This window comes from Dipodomys spectabilis, unplaced genomic scaffold (genome assembly GCF_019054845.1).
Source record: "Dipodomys spectabilis isolate Male_0828 unplaced genomic scaffold, ASM1905484v1 ptg000024l, whole genome shotgun sequence".
Classification (NCBI taxonomy): domain Eukaryota; kingdom Metazoa; phylum Chordata; class Mammalia; order Rodentia; family Heteromyidae; genus Dipodomys; species Dipodomys spectabilis.
The window spans coordinates 25,779,052-25,804,212 of NW_024870701.1; the positions used below are offsets into that span (position 1 = coordinate 25,779,052).

The 25,161-nt window shown below is 45.9% G+C and overlaps 1 protein-coding gene and 1 pseudogene across 4 annotated transcripts in view; one reads left to right on the forward strand and one right to left on the reverse strand.

Annotated features, from left to right (window-relative positions):
• The window catches only part of Ctif (cap binding complex dependent translation initiation factor), a 230,929-nt gene that overhangs the window by 174,149 nt on the left and 31,619 nt on the right, over positions 1 to 25,161 (forward strand). For all 4 annotated transcript variants that reach the window (XM_042675223.1, XM_042675225.1, XM_042675226.1 and 1 more), the window contains exon 10: positions 21,539 to 21,694. In XM_042675223.1, coding sequence (XP_042531157.1) covers positions 21,539 to 21,694 — 156 coding nt within the window. The remainder of the gene's footprint in view (positions 1 to 21,538; positions 21,695 to 25,161) is intronic.
• LOC122104465 lies at positions 10,965 to 11,052 on the reverse strand (annotated as a pseudogene).

Sequence of the window (25,161 nt, forward strand, 5' to 3'; positions counted from 1 at the left end):
TGGAGATGCCTGTCAGACCCAAGTGTGTCAGAACTCTAGGTTTTCCTGACTGTTCAGCAAATCTCAGGATGCAGCCAGGACGTTCCTTCCCCCAGGCCCCTGTATATATTGTGTTAGAGTCAGCACCTGACAGAGGGTAGGCCCCCAGCATCTGTGGAAGGAGGGAAGGAGGAGCGCTGATGTCTGATAGGTATACAGCTAAGTGGATGGACGCTTGTAGACTCCAGATTGGCTGGCTTTAGTCCTGTGTGGGGAACTGTAAGAAAACATGGAAATTATAAGTGGTTTCTTTATTAGCCTTTACTTCCTATGTTACTTACCATCACGTTAGGAGTAAGCCAGGGTCTGACATAACTCTTGGCCAGCTATTTTGGATCTCAGCTACAAGGTTATCTTTTCCTGTCAAACCATGACTCGTTTGCTGGTTTGAGGTTCACTGCAGTGGATGCTTTACAAAGAGATCCTACGACCACCAGGACCCACCATTTTCCCCTAGCACTCTGGGGCTCCTCATGGGCCCCTGCACGCTGCTGATGGATCCTCCCTTCTTCCTCACCCTCATCTCTCCAAAGTCACAGTTTCCTGAGGTTATGATAACTTGTGAGTGTTGAGAAATGGGCTTCCATAAATGTAGCCTGTATCTCACCTACTTGGCCAGCTAGGAGTCTCCAGATTAGAGGAAGCTCACAATGAATTCTCCCATATGATGGAATTGCTTATTGGGAGGAAAAATCCATTCTTAGCTATATCGTCTTCTTCTTAAGTGTCTTCAAGTGACTTGTGAATAAGTGTTGTCTGCATTCTCATGTTCTTTCAGATTGGTCATCCTGATGCCCCCAGAGCTTTTTTATCTGGAAAATATGGCCAGATTTCCTTTGTCTGCATCCTCAGAATCAGGTCCAATACTTGCATAGACCATATCACTAGCCTAAGGACACAGAATTTGATGTAGAGCAGAACTTCAGACCGTGAAGAGATGCTACCTCTCTTTGTATAAGAGTTTAATGTGTGTGAAAAATGGATCCCTCCCCCCATGAGCCTTAGCTCCCTTCTATGTACAAGGAAGACCAGGCATGCTATGAGGTTTCCATTGCCCTCTGCCAGGAGCCATCTCCCTCATGCTGGAAGTGGTTATATATGCTCACAGAGAACAGGCAACTCTTGTTTTGAACACTGCAAATGTTTGACCATTCTGAATGGATGTGGGTCAGTGAAGGGGTATGTGCAGGAAGAGAGGGTAAGCTGGGAGTGGATAGAGTTGACCCCCCCCCCCCAGCCGTTAGTACAAGAATACAGCCACCTGACCTTCTGCTGGGACCCCAGGCACCCTTGTCCTGCACATTCTGGCACGTGCACCCCACATGGGAGAAGACACACTGTGGGAGAAGGGCTCAGGCCTGCCATTCTCCTTTATCACTCATAGCTTCAGAAACATTCATTAGCATCCTACTCCCTGAAATCCCAAGGATTGCTGAAGTGAGAGACAAATGCAGGGAAGAGTCCTTGCTGCTTAACAAGCCTGGGTGGAGGCCTGTAGTCCATCTGATGGTGTCAGAAGTGCCCTACCCTTATGGAAGTCCCCTCCCTCACCCCCAGGACCTCCCAGGCCTCCCATGATCAATGATTTCCCATAGTGCATTTCAGGAGATGTGTCTCAGCCAGCTTCCTTTAAGACCCTAGCTCTCAAGTCCTAGAATCCACACAGAAGGGCAGGTTTTATCCTGTAGTTTTCCTAGGGACTTAGCCAGTCTTAACCCTTAATGGTGTGGTATTAAAACGCCTCTCTCCATGAAGTGGGAATCAGGCATTTAGATATCCTCTAAGAGGGGGCGGGGCATGTCCATCCCATCCTCCAGATGAGACTCAGCAAGGCCAAGTGACCTGCTCAGCTCACCTACTTTGTGCTGTGTAATCCTTGAATATTTGCAAGAAAGCCAGCCCTCTATGGTGGGCAGAGCCTATGGCACATGGAAAAGACCTTGCCAGGCCTCCCTTCTCTGTCAGAGCATCCCTTGTCACCTGGCAGGCACTTCCTCTGCCTGAGAAGCGCTCACCCCACCGGGAGCAGGCAGGCGGGGCCAGAAGGTGCCAGACACTGCTCATCCCTTCCTTCCGCAGACCTGTAAGGGAGCTGTCGTTATTTTTATCTGGGGACATTGGCGTGGGAGGTATTTGTCAGCATCATCTGGGAAATGCAGCTGAATGACTTGTTGTCCAAGGCACCCCCCAAGTGAGTGCTGGTAAGCTGTTCACATTTAAAAACACAGTCAGACTGATGACAGATGGTCTGTTCACGGTGCTGACGTCACAGCCTGAGCACCGAGCGTCAGTTCCAGAGCCCAGCTTGATTTTTTACCCTCTTGGGTTTTGAGTTCATCACACATTGGGCTCATGCCTTTTGGAAAAGCATAATTGTGTGTCTGTCACCCAGGTGGGGGGAAATGGGCATGGTCTGTGGGTGTTCAGGGAGCAGATTATCTATAATCAGTCCCAAGTGTGCGCTGAGCCCAACAAAACAGCTGGTGGGCACGCCGGTAGGGGTCCTATGCAGCTAAGGCCAGTTTCAGGGGTGCCTGTGGGAGCCTTATATTATACCTCCCTTGCTCAACATTCTCAAGCACCTCTTGGTTTGGCCGTATCCCAAGAAGTTGCCTCATGGGTGGGGCAGGTGTGTATGTCTTTGTCCTTTGTCTGTTATCATAACAAAATGCCAGACTGAGTAATTTATAAAGAAAGAGGTTTTTTGTTTTGTTTTGTTTTGTTTTTCACTCTGGAAGCTAGAAATGGAAGATCAGGCAATGGCATTCGATGAGGGCCTTCTGCTGCCTCACAACATGGCAGAAGGCTAAAGGGCAAGCGACATGACAGAAAGTATGAAGGAGGACTCCTTTTATAACAACCTCCTTTGCCAAGACCTAACCTACTCCCGAGAGTAAAGAATTAATCCCTCCTAACCCCCTCCTCACCTCTTAAAGACCCCATGTCCCAACATCAAATTTAATTTCAAGTTTCCGCAAGAGTCTGGTAGTGGACAAAGCACTTTTAACCCTTAACCGTGAACAAGGCTGTCCCCAGGCAGCGGTTCTCAGCGAGGGTTACTGTGCCTGCCCCGCAGCTGACACTTGCAATGGCTGGAGGTATTTTTGATTTCCACACCTGGGGTGAAGGAAGAGATTTCGACTGGAATGGGGTTGGTGCAGATCTCCAGGGCATAGGGAATGACCTGACCCCCAGTGTCACAAATGCCAAGATGGTGAAACTGCTGTGATCCTGAGGTGGATGGAGTCTCTCTCACCACCCAGCATGGGACCACACAAGGGATGCTGGGGCTAAGAGGCAGCAAGTGGAGAAGGTGAATGGTCAGAGCCAGCTGGCAGCCGTGAGTTACACGGATTGGTTTAGTAAGCATTTATGGATACTTTACCTGGCAAGGCCAGAACCAGGTCCACTTTGATTGTTGTTGTTGTTGTTTCTTTTTCCAATACTAAGGCTTAAACTCAGGGCCTGGACGGTATCCCTCAGCTTTTTCTGCTCAAGGCTGATGCTCTACCACTTTTGCCACAGTTCCACTTCTGGCTTTTTAATGGTTAACTGGAGATAAGATTCTCATGGATTTTTTCCTGCCCAGACTAGCTTTGAACTGCAGCCCTCAGCTCTCAATAGCTAGGATTACAGGCATGAACCAGGCCCAATTTTAAGGGACCCATAAGTAAGGTATGATCTCTCTCCAAAAAGCTGAACCACTCACCTTTGCTGAGTATACTCTCTGGCCCAAGGGGATTCAATATTGCCTCATTCAGGGTTCACAACATGCCTTGGGCCAGACTGAACAAATATGATCAGCTCCATGCTAGGGATGACCAAGTAGAAGGCCAATGAGATGAGGAACTTGCCAGGTATTCAGCCCCAAGTGATGGGCCCTCTGGTCTTTGCACTGGAGCATTTCTTAGTAAGGGGAATGCTCCCCTTTCTGATGCCCAGCTCCTCTCTTGGGTCATGTTGGATCCTGTATTGATGAAGAGTCTATCCTTTCTTCCATTCACTTCATTGTGAGTGGAAACCTGAAAAGGAACACGCTGAACTTCTCCACTCAGCAGCCGCCCTTTCCCCTAAGGAACTTCTCTTACAGCCCACAGCTAGAATCATCTTGCTTTTGGGCCCTTGCTGATAGTCACTAGGTTCAAGCTTGGATCTAGCAGGAAGTGCTGGCCCATTTCTGTATAGTATAGGGGCCAGAAGTCACCTCCCTTTGTGCTCCATGTTATTTCTTTTTCTCTCCCCCGCCCCCCTCCTAGTCCTGGGCCTTCAATTCAGGGCCTGGGCACTGTCCCTGGGCTTCTTTTTTTAGCTCAAGGCTAGCGCTCTACCACTTGAGCCACAGCTCCACTTCCGGCTTTTTCTGCTTATGTGGCACTAAGGAATCAAACCCAGGGCTTCGTGCATGCAAGGCAAGCACTCTACCAGTAAGCCACCTTCCCAGCCTCCATACCATTTCTTTCCCAGACTTGACATGGCCCCAGTACACCCTATGTACTTATTCAGTGAATTCAGCAGATGCATGCTGAGCACCTGTGTGGTCCTAGATGCTGGACCAGTGTTGGTGAGTAAAGCAGACACAATGCCTTGCCCCTTGAGCTTGCAGTCACCATGGCAGAGGCAGGCATCAATTACATAGGCAACAAGTGTAGTTTCTGTGCTCTGTGCCATGCAGAAAAATGAATGAAAAGCTGTAATGGGCAGTAACAAGAGGGAAGCTGAGCTCAACGGCTCATACTTATAATCCTGGCTACTTGGGAAGCTAAGATTGGGAAGATCATGGTTTAAGGCCATCCCAGGTGGAAGAGTTTATGTGTGTGACCCATTTGCAAAGAGAACTGGACATGATGGTATGCACCTGTTATCCTAGCTATGCTGGGGAGCCTAACATAAGCAGATCATGACCAAGGTGGGTGCCTAGGCAGGAAGCAACACTGTATCACAAAATAAGGACTAAAAAGGGATGGAGGTGTGGCTCAGCAGTAGAGTACCTGCCTAGCAAGCATGACACTCTGTGTTCAATCCTCAATGGAGACCTGCTTAGAGAAGACAGAGGCTGTGAGGGAAGGCCAAGGATGAGCTTCTAGCCAGCATCTTATTGACCCAATGAGGGGTGTCCTCAGCTCTGGTTAGTAAAGCCTAGTGAAGTGAGGAAGGGGCACCTGGATTTTTCTGGCCCAACTGTACCAGTATTTCATAGCTAACATACTCATGATCAGAAATAACTGGAAGGTCTCCACAGGAGTCAATTCAACCAGGATCCCTGAATGGCTGTTACCCACCTCTACTCTGAAGATCTGTGAGCCTTAAAGCAAAGAGAAATAAGACACCCAAGAGGCTTTCAGACGGGCTAACAAAACACAGCGTGCATATAAAACTAGTGCTAGCCAGAATGTCAGCCCCCAGTGGAGGTCTGCATACTGCTGGCCCCTCTCTGGCAGGCCCAGTCTCTTCCCTGCACCTTACTCACCTGTGTCAATAACCATTGGCTCTTCTCCCCCTTGTCTGAGGAGCTGCCTCTCACTCACCAGGGAGCTAGAGGTTAGCCTGGCTATCTGATCTCACCTAGCAAGATAGCTTCCAAATACCCGTGGCCTTGTACCCTGAGTTGGAAGGCCTGGGAAACAGAACAGGACTGACTCTGTCAAGGCAATTTTCCTTCTCCTTGTGTTTGGCTGTGACCCCTTCCTAGATGGAGCATATGACACTAGGCGTGTCTGTACTTGTGAGACTCATGGGAGTTGGACCAATGAACCTCCTCCAGGCCTGGCTAACTTTCCCCATGGTTTGTATCTAGACACCTCATTGGTTTTCAATTTTTTTTTAATTTTTTTATTGTAAAGATACTATACAGAGGGTTACAGTTACATGAGCAAGTCAAACATTTTTAACAGCAGAATTATTTTTTCTACCCTAGATCTTTTTCTTTTTTGGGGGGGTTGGGGGTGAAGGTCCAGTCGTGGGCCTGAACTCTGGGCCTGGGCACCGTCCCTCAGCATTTCAGCTCAAGGCTAGTGCTCTACTACTTGAGCCACAGCACCACTTCCAGCTTTTTTTTCTGTTTATGTGGTGCTGCGGATTCGAACCCAGGGCCTCATGCATGCAAGGCAAGCACTCTACCACTGAGCCACCTTCTCAGCCTCCTACCCTAGATCTTGTGTGTTCTCAGCCATGGATCCACGGGCTCTGAGTTTGCCTACCAGTGGCCTCTCCCTCACTCCACAGGTGGCCAGAGACTCCTTGGGGAGCACATCTTGTTTTCAGACTAGAGCTCACAGTTATCCAGGGGTCTGAAAACTTTCAGTTGCTACTGCCAGGCTTTACAGAACAGGTGTCACTGTGTCCAATTGGACAGGGCCAAACAGAAGAGGGACGGTAGCAATAGAGATAACTGCTCAGATGTTGCTGACTAGCTAACAGATCCATCTGTGTCTCTGCAGAAATGACAGGCATGAACGTCGACAATGGCTTCCATGTTTCTATCCCCATATGGCCTCCAGAGGCAGGGCACAGTCAGCATCTCCAGTTCACAGATGCAAATATTAGCTATTCCCAAGCCAGCTGGGCTTGTATCCTCTTCCATCCCAGATTTCCCTGGATTTGTGTTCATGTGCCTCACTCTTGTCTGTTTGCTTGACTGTCATTCGGGAAACATTTTGGGCTATGGCTTGGTAAAAGCTGCACACACACCCCACTGCAGCTTCCTCCAGGAATAGTACCCCATAAATGTTAGCATGACTTTTGAAGACTTCATCTGTGGCAAAGTTCAAAGTCATGGGTGGCTTTGGGCTTTAGGCTGAGTCATTCAGGAATCCCTAGTATAGGCCAAATCTTTTTGTGAGCATTTCAAGGGGTTTTCTCAAATTCTATAAATAGTTTAATAATGCCTACATAGTCATCTATTTTTAACACCAGCCTTCCGGACAATCTGAGCAGTAATTGGACTACTCATTGAAAACACAATGTCTAGAGCCCTTCAGTTTCCAATGACTTCCAGAGCATGGCCAAGGGCCCTGGCTCAGAATGTGAGATCCCAGACAGCATTTCTGCCTGGAGTTGGGGATCTGGGCCTCTCAGTAACACCTGGTCCAGGCCAGGTGGTTGGTGGTTCATACCTGAAATCCTAGCTACTTGAGAGGCTGAGATCTGAGGATCACAGTTCAAAGACAACCCTGGAAAGAAAGTCCATGACACTTTTCTCTCTAATTAATCACCCAAAAAATGGAGTTGTGGCTCAAATGGTTGAGTGCCAGCCTTGAATGAAAATCTAAAGGACAGGATGCTCCAAAAGGCTGGATGGCAAATCTGTTTCAGTCCCCAGCTTATAATTCCTCACACAGAAAACCCTAGACAGGATATTTGTCTGCTGTATGCTTTGATTTCTCACATTGCAGAATGAAACAAGGAAACCTTTCTATTGAGTACAGTTTTCACATCAATCCCTCATTTCATTGTCCCTGGATGCAAGCTAAATGGTCTCTCTAATCCTACAGATGGGGATACAGAGGCATAGACAGTGATCCGCCAGCCATGTTGAGTTCATTTTGCAATTGGCTTGCTCCTCAGGCAGAGAACAAATTAAACCTCAATCCTACTTCCACATACCATGTCCATACTACATGATGGCCTAGACCTACTAGTTCTGGCAAGCAGGCGGGCAGGCATCCTGAGTCTAGAGACAGCCGCAGCCCAGGCCTCTCTTCTGGGGAATCTTCAGGGAAGAGCAGGGTAGAAGGGGCTTTCATATCTATGTGAGAACCATTTCAAACAGGCACCTCAAGGGTTAGAAAGAGCTACAGTAGGCCCAGACACCAGCTTCCAGCCCTGCCTACTTCAGACTGGTCAGGCCAAGGTCTTCCAGTGAGGTGTCATGTGGCAGAACTGGTAAAGTATGAGAAGGATACTATGTGAATGCATGGCAGGACCATCACACAGACACCAGGCAACAGGTGAGACTGGGAAGCTAAGCTGTAAGTCCCACCCACTGCACTTACGTCTGTGACTTCAGCTCCCGAACTCTGGGCCAACAACTTGTATCAAGGTCTTCCCTAAGGTTATCTGGTGACATTTGCCATAGGGACTTCCTACCTTCCTCGTTCACTAGACAGCCCAGGCTTCTCTTCCTGCTCAGCTGAAGGGAAAACTTTCAGCCCAGCTGAGAGCTTCTCAAGGCCACAGCCACAGCAGGTGCTGGCTCTCCTTGCCTGAGAGTGAGGCTTCACGCCTGCGTAAGTGTGAGACAGAATTCCCACTCCATCAGCCCGACTTCTCAGCTTCTCCCGCTGCACCCCAGCACTTCCTACGATTAGCAAGGCCCAGCCTACCTGACCTGATTTCACCAACAGAAATAGTCTGGGTGTTCACAGCCCAGGAAGCTTGGAAATGTCTCCAGAATTATATAGATTCAACTGGAAACAGCTGATAAAGCATTGTGTGCCCTGGTGTCATAAAACACCAACCGTGCACATGCTAGTACTAGGGTTTGAACTCACAGACTTTTAGTCAGGCTTGGTTTTTCCTTTCAAGGCTGGCTTTACCTACCATTTGAATCACACCTCCACTTCTGACTTTTTGCTTGTTAATTAGAGATGAGTCTCATGGACTTTTCTGCCATTCTAGCTTTGAACTGTGATCCTTGGATCTCAGCCTCCTGAGTAGTGAGGATTATAGGTATGAGCCACTTGCAGTAATCCATCTTGCAGTAGTCTTTTTAATAATAGTTCAAGAACCAGCATTTGGAGCATAGTTTTCATGTCTGTAGATTGGAACAAATTCAAGATCATCTTAGTAATGTCACTCTCCATTCATTTGAGTGAAACAGAAAAGGCAACAGTCATACTAACACCTAAGGAATTTGGTAGGATTCTGGATAGCATTTTGGTCACATGTGACAGCCACCTGAAGTTCTAGGTGTAGTCTGTGTTTGCAGCAGACAGCATTGTTTCTGATTTAATTCCAGGGGTTTGCAGGGCCCTCCTACCCCAGTACAGAAAGGCTATATGACTTGGGCCTAGCCAATCAGAGAACCCTACCTGAGCATCCACACGATTGGTCAAAGGTATGATCAAGTGATATGCGTAGCCAGTCACAATCCTGTCCTGAGATTTGAGGGCGGGACATTAGGAGAGAAGGGTGCTGTCTTCATTTTGGCTGCCATTATGAGACACACTGGAAGCTTCTAATAGTCATCATTGCCATATCAAAGGGAAAGTGACCGTGGCAGGAGAGAAAATGGTCCACAAGTAAGTCAAAGCAGACAAGCAGAGCCGAAGAGAGAGGGGAACACTGATCGTACCATCATTGTCTGAGCCCGTTGTCACAGCCCTGTGGCTGTATCCAAGGTGATTCGCTTCTCTTAGAAGCCAGTTCAGTCCTGTATGCTGGGGCTGGTTTGGAAGGCTTTCTGTCATTGTCAGCTAAGAATCCTGTGTCTGGGGACAGAGCAGAGTGAAGCACTGGAGTGACCAAGAATTGACATCAAGTGGTAGATGTCTGGCATGGGCCAGGAAGGTCAGGATCCTTGGGAAATGTCTAGGCCTACAGTGAGAGCAGCTCCGGCACAGTAGACATCAGAATTCAAGACAAAAAGTACCTTGGGGTAGAGCTGCGACCCCATGCTCAGACAGTTCTCTGGGACACACCCTCTGCCAGACAAGTAAGTTGTATACCATGACCTGCAGATCAGACTCTTGAGTCAAGAGGCAATAAGAGGCCCCAAATCTAGGCCTCAACCCAACAGAACTGAACCAAGGCTGGCAGTCTGCAGCTCAGCAGGTGAGGCTGGAGGAGGAGGAGGAGACCTCCAGGTCTAAGGCAGGACTGGGTGGCTCAGGAGACAACTACCAGAGACAACTACCACAGGAAGTGTATTAAACACCTACTATGTGCTGGACACAGTGCACGGGTGATTCATTAAAGCTATGGAGGTCAATCTGACCCAGTCAGACAGACGCCAAGCCCCGAGCAGTCATTTCCCCAGGCTGTTGTGAGTGGGTGTGGAGAGACAGAGCCTAAGGCCTGCTCTTTCTCCTAGTCTCCTCACTAGCACTTCAGAAAATGTCCAATCCCAGTCTGCCCTCCTGGGGCTCTGTCTAGGCCCTAGGCAGTCCTGATCTCCTCCTGTGGGGTCAGGAACTCACTGTGTCATGTCTTAGGAAAAGCCTGTTACTACCCATGGATTCTTTTTAGTCCAAAGTCAAAGAAACCAAATTGAGGCAAATTCATTTCTTTAAAGATTCTGGGGTGTTTCATGGGGCCCAAGAGACCCAGGAAATGTCAACAGATGGAGTATTGGAGCCAGGAGTCACCTGATATATGCTAGCAGCCCTGGATTCCAGGCTCTGGAGCAGCCCTTGGCCTGAGAATCCTCTCCCTTCCTCACCTTGATGCAATGGAGCCAAAAAGACTGATTCAGAAACTGTGAGGGGTAGGCTTCTGCCCTGGGCCCCCAGTGGTAATGACCTGGGTGGGCTGAAGCCTTTCAGGATCTGCAGAGAGTCAGTTCCCAAGCCCCTGGGACCAGGCAGCAGGTCCTGAACTAGGAAATTAGAACAGAGAGTCAAAGAGGCATAGAGACGGAGTGATAGGGACAGAGGAGGTGAGGCATATGGGGACAGGTAAGAGATAAAGCCTGCTATAGCAAACAGCTCAGAAAGGGACATTTTGACAGAGCTAGATGATCCCTCCATACCACTGAAGATGGCTCTATAGAATGTCATGGCTTGAAGCAACTTTGACAAGGGAAGAAAGATCCCAAAGAAACCAAGAGACTTCACTCTATGCAAAAATATGACCCACAAAGAAACATGCTATGAATGGACCCTGGTGTGGGGGCCAGGGCTTGAACAGGCAGAAGAAGAGTTCTGAAAGACATGGCAAAAGGAGAAAGTAGGGAAGTGCGGGACAGGACAGAGCAAGGAAAGGAAGGGGAAAAGTGAACCCAGAAAACATACTAACTCTATTGGCAAGTCTTAGATTTTACTACACTTGATCTTAGCCAAAAGGCCGAGAAGCGATGGCAAGTCTTAGATTTTAAAAGAATGGGAACTTTGCTTAGGGAAGTCTGGTCACTTATAATGGACTATTGACCCATCTGGTCTTCTCACATTCACATCTGCTGAGCCAGGTCCCAGTCTAGGGACACAGCATGGATCAGACAAGATGCCTGCCTTGTGAAACTCCTCCTGGCAAAGGGCCAGATATCTACAAAGATAGACCCAATGTAGTTGGTAAGAGCTAGGAGAGAACTAATGCAGAGCCAAAGGGCAGGCCGCCATTGAACTGAAGTATTCAGGGAGTGGGACCTCCTGGAGGAGGAGGGGACAATAGAACAAAACCTTGAAGGAAATAAAAGTTTGAGCCAAGTAAACAAATAAACAACAAAAAAAATTTTTTTGAGGGCTGGGAAGGTAGCTCAGTGGTAGAGCGCTTGCTTTGTATGCTCTAGGCCCTGGGTTCGATTCCTCAGCACCACATAAGCAAAAAAGAAAAAACCGGAAGTGGTGCTGTGGCTCAGGTGGTAGAGTGCTAGCCTTGAGCTGAAGAGCTGAGGGACAGCATCCAGGCCCAGCGTTCAGGCCCCACGACCGGACCAAAAAAAAAAAAAATTTTTTTTGAATCTTTGTTTTTTTTTTTTTTGGTCGGTCATGGGGCTTGAACTCTGGGCCTGGGCGCTGTCCCTCAGCTCTTCAGCTCAAGGCCAGCGCTCTACCACTTGAGCTACAGCGCCACTTCCGGCTTTCTGGTGGTTTATTGGAGTCTCATGGTCTCTCCTGCCTGGGCTGGCTTTGAACCGCGACCCTCAGATCTCAGCCTCCTGAGTAGCTAGGATTACAGGCATGAGCCACCAGCGCCCGGCTATTTTTGAATCTTTGATTCAAAATATAAAGAATTCAACCTGGCATCAGTGACTGATGCCTGTAATCCTAGCTACTCAGCAGGCTGAGATCTGAGGATCAAGGTTCAAAGCCAGAGCAGGAAAGTCCACGAGGCTCTTATCTCCAATAAATCACCAGAAAACCAGAAGTGTTGCTGTGGCTCAATGGTAGAGTGCTAGCATGGGGCTTGAACTCTGGGCCTGAGCTCTTCAGCTCAAGGCTAGTGCTCTACCACTTGAGCCATAGCACCACTTCCTGCTTTTTCTTCTTATGTGGTGCTGAGGAATCGAACCAGGGCTTCATGCATGCGAGGCAAGCACTCTACCAATGAGCCACCTTCCCAGCCCCCCCCCCCCTTTTTTTAACACCATAGTCAGTTGCTGGGGAAAAGAAGATTTAGCTCCTAGATTCCCCATTGCCTGCCTCTCCCACATGGCATCCCAACTTCTAAAGGAAAAAGAAACTTCCTGAAGGCGATGACTAAAAGCAGACTTTCTCCTCCTCCCAGCCCGCTCCCTGGAGCCCCCTTTCTGGACAGGAGCAAACCAGAATCACTGGGGAGGTTGGGTTTGGATGGGCAAATTTCCCTTGGTCACTTGTTGTAAAAGAGGGAGAAGAGAATGACGTTGGAGGTGGGGGGCTGCCAGTGGCCCTCAGGAAGTGTTAAAAACACACTGTGGTCCTTGTGCCCTAGCCCCTCCCTCCTCTCAGCAGCACCCCCCCTTCCCTCCCATGGCTGCCCTGCTGGGGGGGGCAGTGTCTCCCCCCCCCCCTTGCATGTACACAGCTGTTTTTGGCTTGGCCACACGACTCCACCATGCCAGAGTTCATGTGGTTATCCAGAGCGGGAAGAATTTCCCAGAATGCCTTGAGAAACCTGAGACACTGAGCGGCTTTCAAGGCTTATTGATGTGGCCGGTGCAGGAAATAGCAGTACGTCAATAAATAGTTTTAGGCAGGAAACGGGGCTTAAATGGTAGCCTTAAAGTTTGGGGAGAGGCAGTAGGGGTTACTAGGAGGGAGCCTGCCAGTCAGGAGAACTGAGAGCCAAATAACAGACTTTGAAATGGCTGCCACCGATCTGAGGCCCCTTGCTGCTTTTGGATACAAGAAGCTGAGGTTGGGCGTCCAGGGAGAGACCTAAGGAATGGCAGAAAGAGACTCCTTGTTCCTAGGGAAAGCTGGCTACCCTAACGTGTGTCAGGAGGACACAGAAACTAGGTTTGGGGGCTTCCAGGACAGGCATGCGCACACCCGGCCTTCTAGCCCTTCTGGGCAAACCTGTGCTCATTGCCAAATTACCCCAAGACCTCTGTCTACTTTGTAAAAAGAAAAGAAAAGAAAAAGAAGAGGAAAGAAAGGGTCACAATCATCAAGTATTGTTTTTCTGACCACACACACACAAAAAGGAAATTCAGAAAATTCAAAACAGGAAAAAAAAAAAGAGAGCCTGGCACTAGTGGCTCACGCCTGTGATCCTAGCTACTCAGGAAGCTGAGATCTGAGGATCAAGATTAACAGCCTTAACAAAAATTAACCAGCAAAAGCTCAGAAGTAGAACTCTGGCTCAAGTAGTAGCGCACCAGCCTTGAGCAATAAAACTAATGGAGAGCCACCCTGGCCCTGAGTTCAAGCCCCAGTATTAACACACACGTACACACAAAAAAAAAGTAAAGAATAAAGGCCATTCATGATTTCACTACTGAGAAACACTACTGTTAAACATTTTGGATATTTCATGTTTCTTTGAACATTTTATTCATGGGTGAGACTATATAGTACTGCATTTGGGTTTTCCTTTTTTTCATTCAGCATCTAATTGGGGGGGGGGGGGGGTAAGTCATGGGACTTGAATTTAGGCCTGGGCAACAGTTCTGGTTTTCTAGTGGTTAACTGGAGATAAAAATCTCACTGACTTTCCTGTTCCAGATGGCTTTGAACCCTGATCCTAAGATCTCACCCCCATGAATAGCTAGGATTACAGGCATGAGCCACCACCAGCACCCAGCCTGGTTTTCTTTCTTGATCAATTATACAAACATTTCCATGCTATTATAAACTCTCCTCAAACATAAAGGAATGTATATATTATTTACTTACTCATTCTCCTGTGGTTAGATACCTAGGTTGTTCATTTTTTCTTTTAGAGATGTTAAATTTTCTTTTCCTATTACCTTTAATTATTGCCTTATGATAACTAGGAAAAGGTATAATTGCCAGATCAAATAATAAGAATACTTTTCTTGCTGGTACCAGGGTTTGAACTCAGGGCCTTGAGCTTGTTTAAGTTGTACTCTACCTCTTGAGCCATGACAGCCCTGAATTTTTTTTTTTGCCAGTCCTGGGGCTTGAACTCAGGGTCTGGGCTCTGTCTCTGAGCCTCTTTTGCTCAAAGCTAGTGCTCTACCACTTGAGCCACAGCGCTACTTCTGGCTTTTTCTGTTTATGTGGTACTGAGGAATCAAATTCAGGGCTTCATGCATGCTAGGCAAGCACTCTACCACTAAGCCTCATTCCCAGCCTTATCCCTGAATTTTTGCTGGTTAATTAGAGATGGAATCTCTGGGCTGTCTAGCCCAGACTGGCTTCCAATCATGCTCCCCCAGATCTCTTCCTCCTGACGAGCTAGGATTATAGGCATGAGCCACGAAAGCCCAGCAATATCACCTTTAAGGCGTAGTTTAAGTGTTTTCTTTTGGTTTGGGGGGGCTTGTTGTTGTTTGTTTATAGAAAGGCAGTATCAGTGTTCACTGCGCATTTATAAGAGTGCCTGTGTCTCTTTCTACATCCTCACTAGCATTGACCATTTCTGTTTTTTCAAGTTTTGCTAATATAGCATATGTGAAAGAAGGTGTTTTCATTCACTGAATTGCTACTGGTATTTAATTTGTTTTCTGATACTTGCTAGCAGTTTATATTTTGACATATAATTGTCCTTCCTTTGTCCATGAGTGATTTAATAATTTTATTACAAATATGAACAGTGTATACTTAGACTGTTACCCACAGCCACATTTATTATGGATATTTTTCCCAGCATATCAATTGCCTTGTATGCTTACAATATTTTGGAGCATTTCTCTGTTACTTTAATGTAGAAAGCCCTTTTCCAGAAGTCTTTTAGACTCAATTTAATTTTCTTCTAGGTTTTATGATTTGTCATACACACACACACACACACACACACACACACACACATCTTTGTGGAATTCATTTTAGAGTATAGTATCAAAGAGAGTCTGTAAATTATTTTTCTGCCAATATTAGACAACTGTTCCAGCCACGTTGCTTGAGTGAATAATGCTTCCTGTGGCCATGAATTAGAGCCCTCTGGGCCCATGTGTCACCCTCATAGGTGCCAAATTAGTTTCTGGGCTGCCTAATCTAGATGACCATGCTCCATCCTTCTCAAAACCTGTTTCATTGAGACAGGTCTCACTATATAGCTCAGGTTGGTCCGGAACATGCAGTCTTCCTGCCTTCACTTCCCACGTGCTGGAATTACACACATGCACCACCATGCTTAGCTCCCTAGTCTCTTAATTATTCATGCCTTAAAATAGGTTAAAATTGGCCAATGCTGGTGGCTCATGCTTGTGTTCCTAGCTGCTCTGGAGGCTGAGATCTAAGGATCACAGTTTCAAGCCAGCCTGGACAGGAAAGTCTGTGAGACTCTTACCTCCAGTTAACCACCAGAAAACCAGAAGTGGACTGTGGCTCAAAGTGATAGAATGCTAGCCTTGAGTGCAAACGCTCAGGGCCAAGTGCCCAGGCCCTGAGTTCAAGCCCCATAACTGACAAATAATAAAATAAGTAGGTTAAAAATAATACATCTCTTTTCCAGTTTTTTTTTTTTGGTTGGTCATGGGGCTTGAACTCTGGACTTGGGCACTGTCCCTCAGCTCTTCAGCTCAAGGCAAGCGCTTTACCGCTTGAGCCACAGCGCCACTTTTGATTTTCTAGTGGTTTATTGGAGATTAGAGTCTCACGGACTTTCCTGCCCAGTCTGGCTTTGAACTGCAATCCTCAGATCTCAGCCTCCTAGTAGCTAGGATTACAGGCGTGAGCCACCAGCGCCCAGCTCTTTTTCAATTTTTATATGAATTTTAGCTATTTTTCCTTATTTCGTTAGGATCCTTTTTTTTTTTTTAAGTCCCCACTCCTTTTTCCTCACAAAAAGTACATGATAGGATATGGCATACAAACGGGTCCCGAGCCATTTCAGAAAGAATTGCCATCTTTACCATGCTCCCTTGCCATTAGGAGTATTAAGTGTGTCTTCACATATATAAGACATTCTCTTCTATCTTGAAGCTTAATTTTGAAATTTTCTTGCTAGAAAACTTGCATAATTCATTTTTTTCGGGGGGGGGGGTCCGGTCATGGGGCCTGACCTCTGGGCCTGGACGCTGTCCCTCAGCTCTTCAGCTCAAGGCTAGCGCTCTACCACTTGAGCCACAGCGCCACTTCCGGCTTTTTTCTTTTTGCTTATGTGGTGCTGAGGAATCGAACCCAGGGCCTCATGCATGCAAGGCAAGCACTCTACCACTGAGCCACCTTCCTAACCCTGTCTAAATATTTCTTATTAATGAGTTACTAAACTCTGGTTAATTCTCATCTTTATTAGAAGTTGGGGGAAGGGATTTTTTTTTGGGGGGGTGGTCCGGTCATGGAACCTGAACTCTGGGCCTGGGCACTGTCCCTCAGCTCTTCAGATCAAGGCTAGCACTCTACCACTTGAGCCACAGTGCCACTTCCGGCTTTTTTCTTTTTTGCTTATGTGGTGCTGGGGAATCGAATCCAGGGCCTCAGGCACCTTCCCAGCCCCGGGAAGGGATCTTTTTATAGCTACAATCTAACAATTTTATCTCCTCTTCCAAGGATCTGAGACACTGATGCTATAGTTTACTCAGGCTTGTTGATGTCACGTATTGCCATTTGTAGATTCCAGATAATTTTCCCTGCCTTTCTGGGATAAAGATCACTTGAGTATAGTTGGGATAAAGATGTAATTGACTATAGTTGGGATAAAGATATATTTGGTTATAATGGGTCTATCTACTAGCATTCCACGGAGGACTCTCTTATCTCTTCACATTAGAGAGATTGCTCCATATACTTCCTTGTTTGTAATTTGCTATCATTATGAGATTTGGGTCCTGAGGAACTGATTGGAAAGCTTATCTTTTGCTAAGCTTTTTGGTTAGTTTCCTAAGAAGAGAAATTAGATTGAAGCTAATGTTTTAAAATTTTGAAGTAAGTAATCACAAGTTTAGATTTTTTTAACTCAGGGCCTGGGCTCTATTCCTGAGCCTCTTTTGCTCAAGGCAAGCACTCTACCACTTGAGCCACAGCACCACTTCCAGTTTTCTAGTGGTTTATTGGAGATAAGAGTCTCACGGAGTTTCCTGCCCGGGCTGGCTTTGAACCGTGATCCTCAGATCTCAGCCTCCTGAGTAGCTAGGATTACAGGCATGAGCCACCGGCACCCGGCTACTTCCGGCTTTTTCTGTGTCTGTATTACTGAGGAATCAACCCAGGGCTTCAAGCATACTAGACAAGCACTCTACCACTAAGCCACATTCCCAGTCCTAGACATTCTTATAAAGGTAATTCTTTCAGAGCATAGTGCTTTATTTTAGAATTTTCCCCCATCTTTTTATTTTTTTTAATCTATTTTAGCTTTTTATTTCTATTTTCTTAGAAATGGTGGAGGCCAGCAGGTAGGAAGAAGGGGACATAAGAATCATTTAATGGATATTTGTTTTCTGAAAAATAACTCATTTCATTGTCTTTTTCCAAAACCTTTAACATACTCATTATCATCATGCCTTTTATCTCTTGTATTTTCACACCTCATTTTGTTTCTTCTTTTTTGATTGGGTAATAGCTTCCTTTTTCTGTTTTTTAATCCATTATAGCTATATTTGCATTGGCTTGCCCATATTGTCGAAGTTGTTGGTTATCTGATTTTTCACATTGAATATTTAGATTACCACTGTCTAATAGATATATAATATTATCCACACATATATTTTACTTAACTAAGTGCATCTATAATGTTAACATGGATGTTACCTTTTTATTATATTTTTATTACCTTTAGTTGTACAAAGTAGTTACTATTCAACAAATCAAGGAGTTATTATCCAACAAAGTTTATGAGTGTAATGCATCTTGATCCATGTCACCCCTGTGATCATCCTTCTCCATTCCTCCCAACCTAACCATTCCCCTCAGTTTTCTTGGTTTCATAGGCTACGCATTGATTTTCAACTGTTACTCTTGCATTGATTTTCATATTTTACTCTTCAAAACCATCCTCTATCTGGCACATAACACATGTCAGTTCAGACAGAACAATGAATGTTTAATTGTCACATAGAGCTAATATCCACTAGTGGACAACTATTGGACAACATAAGTTTACATGATATATTTTCTTCCTTTAATAGTCAAAATAGAAGGCTATAATTTGACCTCACATTCATTACAGCTTTGACCATATTACAGCTTTTTTCTCACAAGTATTTTTTGTTTTGTTTTGTTTTTTGTTATGGGGCTTGAACTCTGGGCCTGGGCTCTGTCCTTCAGCTCTTCAGCTCAAGGCTAGCACTCTACCACTTGAGCCATAGCGCCACTTCCAATTTTCTGGTGATTTATTGAAGATAAGAGTCTCACAGACTTTCCTGCTTGGGCTGGCTTTGAACCTCGATCCTCAGACCCCAGCCTCCTGAGTAGCTAGGATTATAGGTGTAAGTCACCGACACCTGGCTTCCACAAGTTTTTGTAGTTATTTCCTAAGTAATCTGTGTGTGCGCCAGGACTTGAAGTCAGGGCTTCCTACTCTTACTTGTTTTTCTTAAGCATGCTTGGTACACTACTACTTGAGCCACACCTCCAGCCCAGCATTTTACTAGTTAATTGGAAACGGAGTTGTTGGGGGTTTTTTTGTTCGTTTGTTTGTTTGTATATTTAATTGTAGTGCTGGGGATCCTGGAGACTTGAGCATACTAGACAAGCACTCTACCACTAAGCTAAATTTCCAGCCCTTGGAGATGGAGACTTGAGAGCTTTTCTGCCTTCAATCCTCAGTTTTCCAGGTATTAGCTTCTTGAGTAGCTAGGATTTTAGATAGTGCCTGCCTTCTAGTGTACATTTGATCTCTTTAGTCCATCTTTATTTACAAGAGTACCTCTTAAGTACCCAAGTAATTGTTTCCCTCCCCACAAAACCCACAAACCCACACAACCCCTCCCTGGGGCTTGAACTCAGGGTCTGGGTGCTGTCCTTGAGTTTTTTGCTCAAGGCCAGTGCTCTATCACTTGAGCTACAACTCCACTTCTGGCTTTGAGGTGGTTAATTGAAATAAGATTCTCATGGATTTGTCTTGGCTAGTTATCTTCAAACTGTGATCCTCAGATCTCAACCAAGTATGAGCCTCTGGCACAGGGCTGATTTTATTTTTGATTGTTGTTAGTTCTTGGTCCCAGTATGTAACTTGTACAGTTTTTATGTTTGAATATTATAGTATTACCACAGCTTATTATGAAACTTGTTCCAATTTAGATTCGTTAATTTTATTACTTAAATCATCTAAGTAATTAACTTCCTAATCAACAATGAATGGCTATGTAAGATGCCTTATACCTATAATCCTAGCTACTCAGGAGGCTGAGATTGGGAGGGTAAGGTTTGAGGCCAATCTAGACAAAAAGTTCACAAGACTCTATCTTAACTAATAAGAGTCGGGTGTGGTGGTATACACAGTGTGATCCCAGTTACATGGGAAGTGTACTGGGAGGGTGGGGGTAAAGGTTCAGGCCAACCTGTGCAAAAAGCAAAACCCAAGTGGAAAAAACAATGAAAGCAAAACGGGCTGAAGTGTGGCTCAAATGGTAGAGTACCTGTCTAGCAAGCACAAGGCCCTACGTCCAAAACCTTGGACTTCCAAAATAATAATAACAATAATAATACGATGTTTGTTGCTTTCTGTTTTTTCTTATGCCTCTTTTCTTTTTTTCTTTCTTTTTGAGACGTGGAGCCATGCTGGCTCCAAACTGGGCATTCTCCTTCCTCTGCCTCCTGAACACTGGGACACCACCCAATAGCAGGACCCGCACATTTGGTTTTTCAATAGCTTTTGATGCATTTTGGACCTATGATATTGACATTTATCATGGACAATATTTTATCTAAGCAAACAGCCTTATATTTTTATTTAATGATGCTCATCTTTCAACATACTTTGCTTTTACTGATGTTTTTATTTTTTTAGTTGCCCAGTTATTGTTACGCATCCATTTATTTTATGTATCCTGCAGGAGAATGTCCAGTAAAGCCAGGCACCAGTGTGTAAGCCGGGCACCAGTGGCTCATGCCTGTAATCCAAGCTACTCAGAAGGGTGAGATATGAAAACCACAGTTCAAACCTAGCCCAGGCAGAAAAGTCCCCATGAGACTCTTATGTCCAATTAACCATTCAAAAACCAGAAGTGGAGTTGTGGCTCTACGTGGTTGAGCATTAGCCTTGAGGAAAATAGCTCAGGGACAGCACCCATGCCCTGGGTTCAAGTCCCATGGCTGACAAAAAAGGAGAAAGAAAGAACGAACAAAAGAATGAAAGGAAGGAAGGAAGGAAGGAAAGAAGGAAGGAAGGGTATGTATGTTTCTGTCTGTATGCATGTAACTGGAATTAACTCAGGGCCTTGAGTATTCTAGGCAAGTATTATTTTTTATCAATAAAACTAATGCAAACTTTTAACACACCATTTTAAATATATAGTCAGTAGTGTTAACTATATTCATATCATTGAACAAATCTCCAAAATTTTTTCATCTTGCAAAACTCTCTCTTCCCATCAAATGACTCACCATGTCCTCCTCTCCCCAGCCTCTAGCAACCACCCTTCTACTTCCTGTTCTTTAAGTTTACTCGTGACATTTTCCCCATGTCAGAATCCTGGCCTCCTTCAGAGTTCTGATTTCCACATGAAAGTAATGACTTCTACCATGGGGTATCCCTCAACCATTTACTGGAACCTTCTGATGGCTTTTAACACCAGCTCTTGTATTACAGTTAGGAGTGAAAATGCCTTATTCTAACCTCTAGTATAGTACTGGCATACAGAGAGGAGAAAAGAAGGAAGGAAGGAAGGAAGGAAGGAAGGAAGGAAGGAAGGAAGGGAGAGAGGGAGGGAGGGAGGGAGGGACCAGATGGGTGAATGAGTGACTGAATGGATGAATGGATGGATGGATGAGTATGTGAACAGATAGATGAATTAGTGAATGAATGAATGATGCTTCAGACCCTCCCAAGCAAGGACTAGTATTTTTAGCCAATGCTGGAACTGCAGTGGGGCTCAGTGGCCGACTACTGACCCTGTGTGAGACGGGCTCCCTTCCCGATGGAGAGGACAGTGACTTGGTGGTTGGCCAAAGGAGTTGGGTGGGAAGATGAAGAGTCTGGGAAAGGTGTCCTTCCCTCCCATTCCAGACCTCTCCTCAGAATTGGAATCACCAAGACAAGGCTCAAGGGCTCAAGGGCCAGCCCTTGAACAACAGGTGGTGTCCTGCCCCCATCCCCAGCCCCTGCAAGACTAACACAGCCCCTTGTGCCTCCACAGAAAGACTTCACCGTGCGCGAGGAGCTGCAGCAACAGGACGTGGAGCGCTGGCTGGGCTTCATCACCTTCCTGTGCGAGGTGTTTGGCACCATGCGCAGCAGCACAGGCGAGCCCTTCCGCGTGCTGGTGTGCCCCATCTACACGTGCCTCAGGGAGGTAAGAGACCAGGCTCCGCCCCAGCCACGGCCATGCTCACCTGCCCCGTGGAAATGGAAGATACACTTGCAAACTCCATAAAAGTTACTACCATACGGGATGGGACCTTTGGTAAAGAGATCTTTCAGGGTTTTGCTTCCAAAACCAGTTTCTAGTTATTGAGTTTACTTAAAGAGTAAACTTTTTTTAGTTCAGGCTTCAGTAATTTCTGATCTAGAGTATTACTTCAATGAATAGATCTGTGGGTTGGATTAGTTTGTCATTGAATGATCTTGTTTATTTTTAAGGGTTGGTAGGTTGGTTTTGTGTAGTGCTGGGAATTGGACCCCAGACCTTATGCATGCTAAACAAATGTTCTACTACTTAAGTCATATCCCCAGCCCTTGGTATCTTTGTTTTTAAAAAGGACGTATTTGTTCTAAATTTCATCTGAAAAGGAGATAAATAAAAATAACGAAGAGCCAGGCTCTGGTGGCTCATACCTACTCAGGAAGCTTGCCATCAGAGAATTGCAATTTGGAGCCAGCCTGGGCAAACAAATCCAAGAGATTCTTATCTCCAATTAACCAGCAAAAGGTCAGAAGTAGAGTATGGCTCAAGTGGTAGAGTGCCAGCCTTGAGTTAAAAAAAAAAAGTCTAGTGAGAGTATAAATACCAAGAAGCACTAGGGCTGCTTGTCCTCCTAAATAGTAAAGACACTTTATAAGGTCTCTCTTGCTGAACTGAAAGGGGGTAAAAATGAAAGCTGGAGGCCAGTTGGGATCTTTGATACCATCTAGAGCAAAGCTGGTGGCTGGAAATACAGCCACATGCATGAGGAGCAGGCACAGTGTTGAAGTCTGGTTGTATTTTTGAGTTAGAATCAATGGGACACACTCATGGAAGTTAGAGGAGAAGAGACAGAGATCCTGTTTACCAGCTTGGAGGTAACATTTTCTGGGGTGGTGAATGGGGAACAGAAGCAGGCCAGGATAAGAGCCAGGAGTCTGGACTCAAGATAATTATATTTGGGCCACCTGTTGACCACCTTCTGCATGCTTTCCCAAGACTGATGGGCAGAAGAATCTGGAGGTCCCTGAGAAGTCACCTGGAAGAGTGGATGTGTCCCTGGTGCTAGAAACTAGGGATGATGGCATCACCCAGGGAGAGGACTGAGTGGCAGAGGGGCAGCAATGGAGGGCCTAGAGGAGAGAGTTGGAACACCAGCAGAGGAAGGTATTAAGAAGACTCCATGAGAGCTTGTGAAGACCAGCACAGCAACAGCTGGTGTCAGCGCACCCTGTATCTAGAATGTCTGCCCCTACCCTGGCCCCTCTGCCACCAGCAGGATGTATAGAGGGACAGCTTTTAGAGGACCAAAGGACAGGGAAATGGCCAGGGTCTGGCAACAATTAGAAAAAGGGCCTGGGGCTCAATGGGAAGAGGTGGTGAGTGTGAGTGACTCTTTTCAAGAGGGTGGAAGGGAAAGAGAACTACTGGTTTAAGGAGAGGAGTGGGGTGAAGAGATGACTGACCGTGCTCTTGAATAGATGATGGCAGGTGATTTAAGCAAAGAAAGTGATGTGTTTGTATTTGGGGAACATCCATGTATAGGACAAAAGTATGTTTATTATACCCTAAAGCCAAGCATGCAGCCCCCAGGGGTGCCTTGTAAACCCACAGTCCCAGAGACTCCAAGTAGGTGAACTCTGTTTCTTCACAAATGCCCTTGAGTTCAGACTTGTTCAGATGCAGCCCACTCCTGACTTGATTTTCCTCTCAAGGGTCTAGGTTCTTTGGTCAGTGCCAAAAGAACTGGCAGTTTGGCCTTTTACATCCCTTTGGGATGAATGGAAAGCAGATATCCCTGAGGCAGAGAGTTGTCCAGGAGCTTCTGGGATCCATCCATCCTTGCCTGCATTTCCCTGTGCCCCCAACAAATCAGCTCAAGGCAGAGAACAGCCCTATTCTAGGGCAATGACCTAAGTTACCCCAGCTTTTTTACTCTGTGTGATCTGGACAGTTTCTAAGGTGGTCATCATCTGCTCCCTGAGAAGGATGTAGAGCCATTGCTTAGTACTGGCCCTGGCCGTGGGGATGTTTTTCTACCACCTGAGACAGTGTGAGATCCAGAGACCTGCCCAGACAAGAAACAATCAACCCTTCCTATGTACATTGCTTGATGAATTAAGCTTTGGGGGACAGTTTGAAAAACAGAACCACATCATGCTCATGATAATTTTGAAGGGTAATAAATCATTACTTTGTAAAAGAAGAGACCCTCATCCCCACACATGAGCAGCATTCAGGGGTTGGAGGACAAGGGGTCTTTACATGCTGGCTCTGTTATCTTTTAGCTGTGCCATCTTGGGGAAAAGTCTTGCTGGGCTGAGCTTTCCTCATCTGCATAAGGGCTTGTGGTACTTTCTCTGCAAGAGTTTAAGGAGGGTAGCAGGACATGAATAACAACTGACTACATGCACGAAAGGAAATGCCTGGAGGACCATTGTAAGATGTTGGCTCTCAGAACGCTGGTGTCCTCCAAGCTGGTGGAGCTGAGGAATCCAGAACAGAGAACAGGTCTTATCTTTTCTTTTTTTTTTTTTAATTAAGTAGTCGTACAAAGGGGTTACAATTCCATAAAGCAGGTTATGAATATAATGCTTCTTGGTCAATATCAACACTTCCTTCACTTTCCCCCATTCTCCCCCTCCCTCCCATCCCTACCCTCAAGTTACATAGTTCATTGTTTTACACAGTGTACATTGAAAATGTCTCAAGTTAAAGGAAACGTGAGTTGAGTGTCCTGACAGGACACACAGTTGCTCCATGCCAGCATGGGCCTGGAGTTCTTGAACTTGCCTTGTGGGCCTTTTCCAGAGCTCACTTGGCTTTCCTAAAATGACGTGTTCAGAAAAGATGACATAAAGAGATGCCCTTTAGGGATCATGAGACCTTTCCCATTTCCTTCAACCCTGGAATTCTTAGCTGCTGCTTTCTCTGCCTTATCAAACACACATATACACAGGTCCAAAGCATCATGAGTCAGCTCCTGGAAGTTTCTAGAGCACTGGTGCTGCCTATCCCAGGCTGGGAAAGCATGAGTTTTTGTGGCTGATTAAAAATCCATAGCACCCTCCCTGTGTACTCAACTGTCCTAGGCAGACTCTTCATCCTTTTTGAGAAATACCTGAAAGAAACAGCTTAAAAGAGGAAAGATTTCTTTTGACTTGACTCTCAATTTCAGAGGTTTCAGTCCATGGTCACCTGTCTCCATTGCTCTTAGGCCTGGTTTTCAATGTGATTGAAGAGTTGTATCGATCAGTTAAAGCTGTCTCCTGTTTACGCTTTGGAGTTTCTTGGCAAGCTCTTTTTTTGTATTATTTTGCATTGTTTATTGTTATTATAAAGGTGACATACAGGGGCATTACAGTTACATAAGTCAGGTAATGAGTACATTCCTTTTTGGACAATGTCTCCTCTTCCCT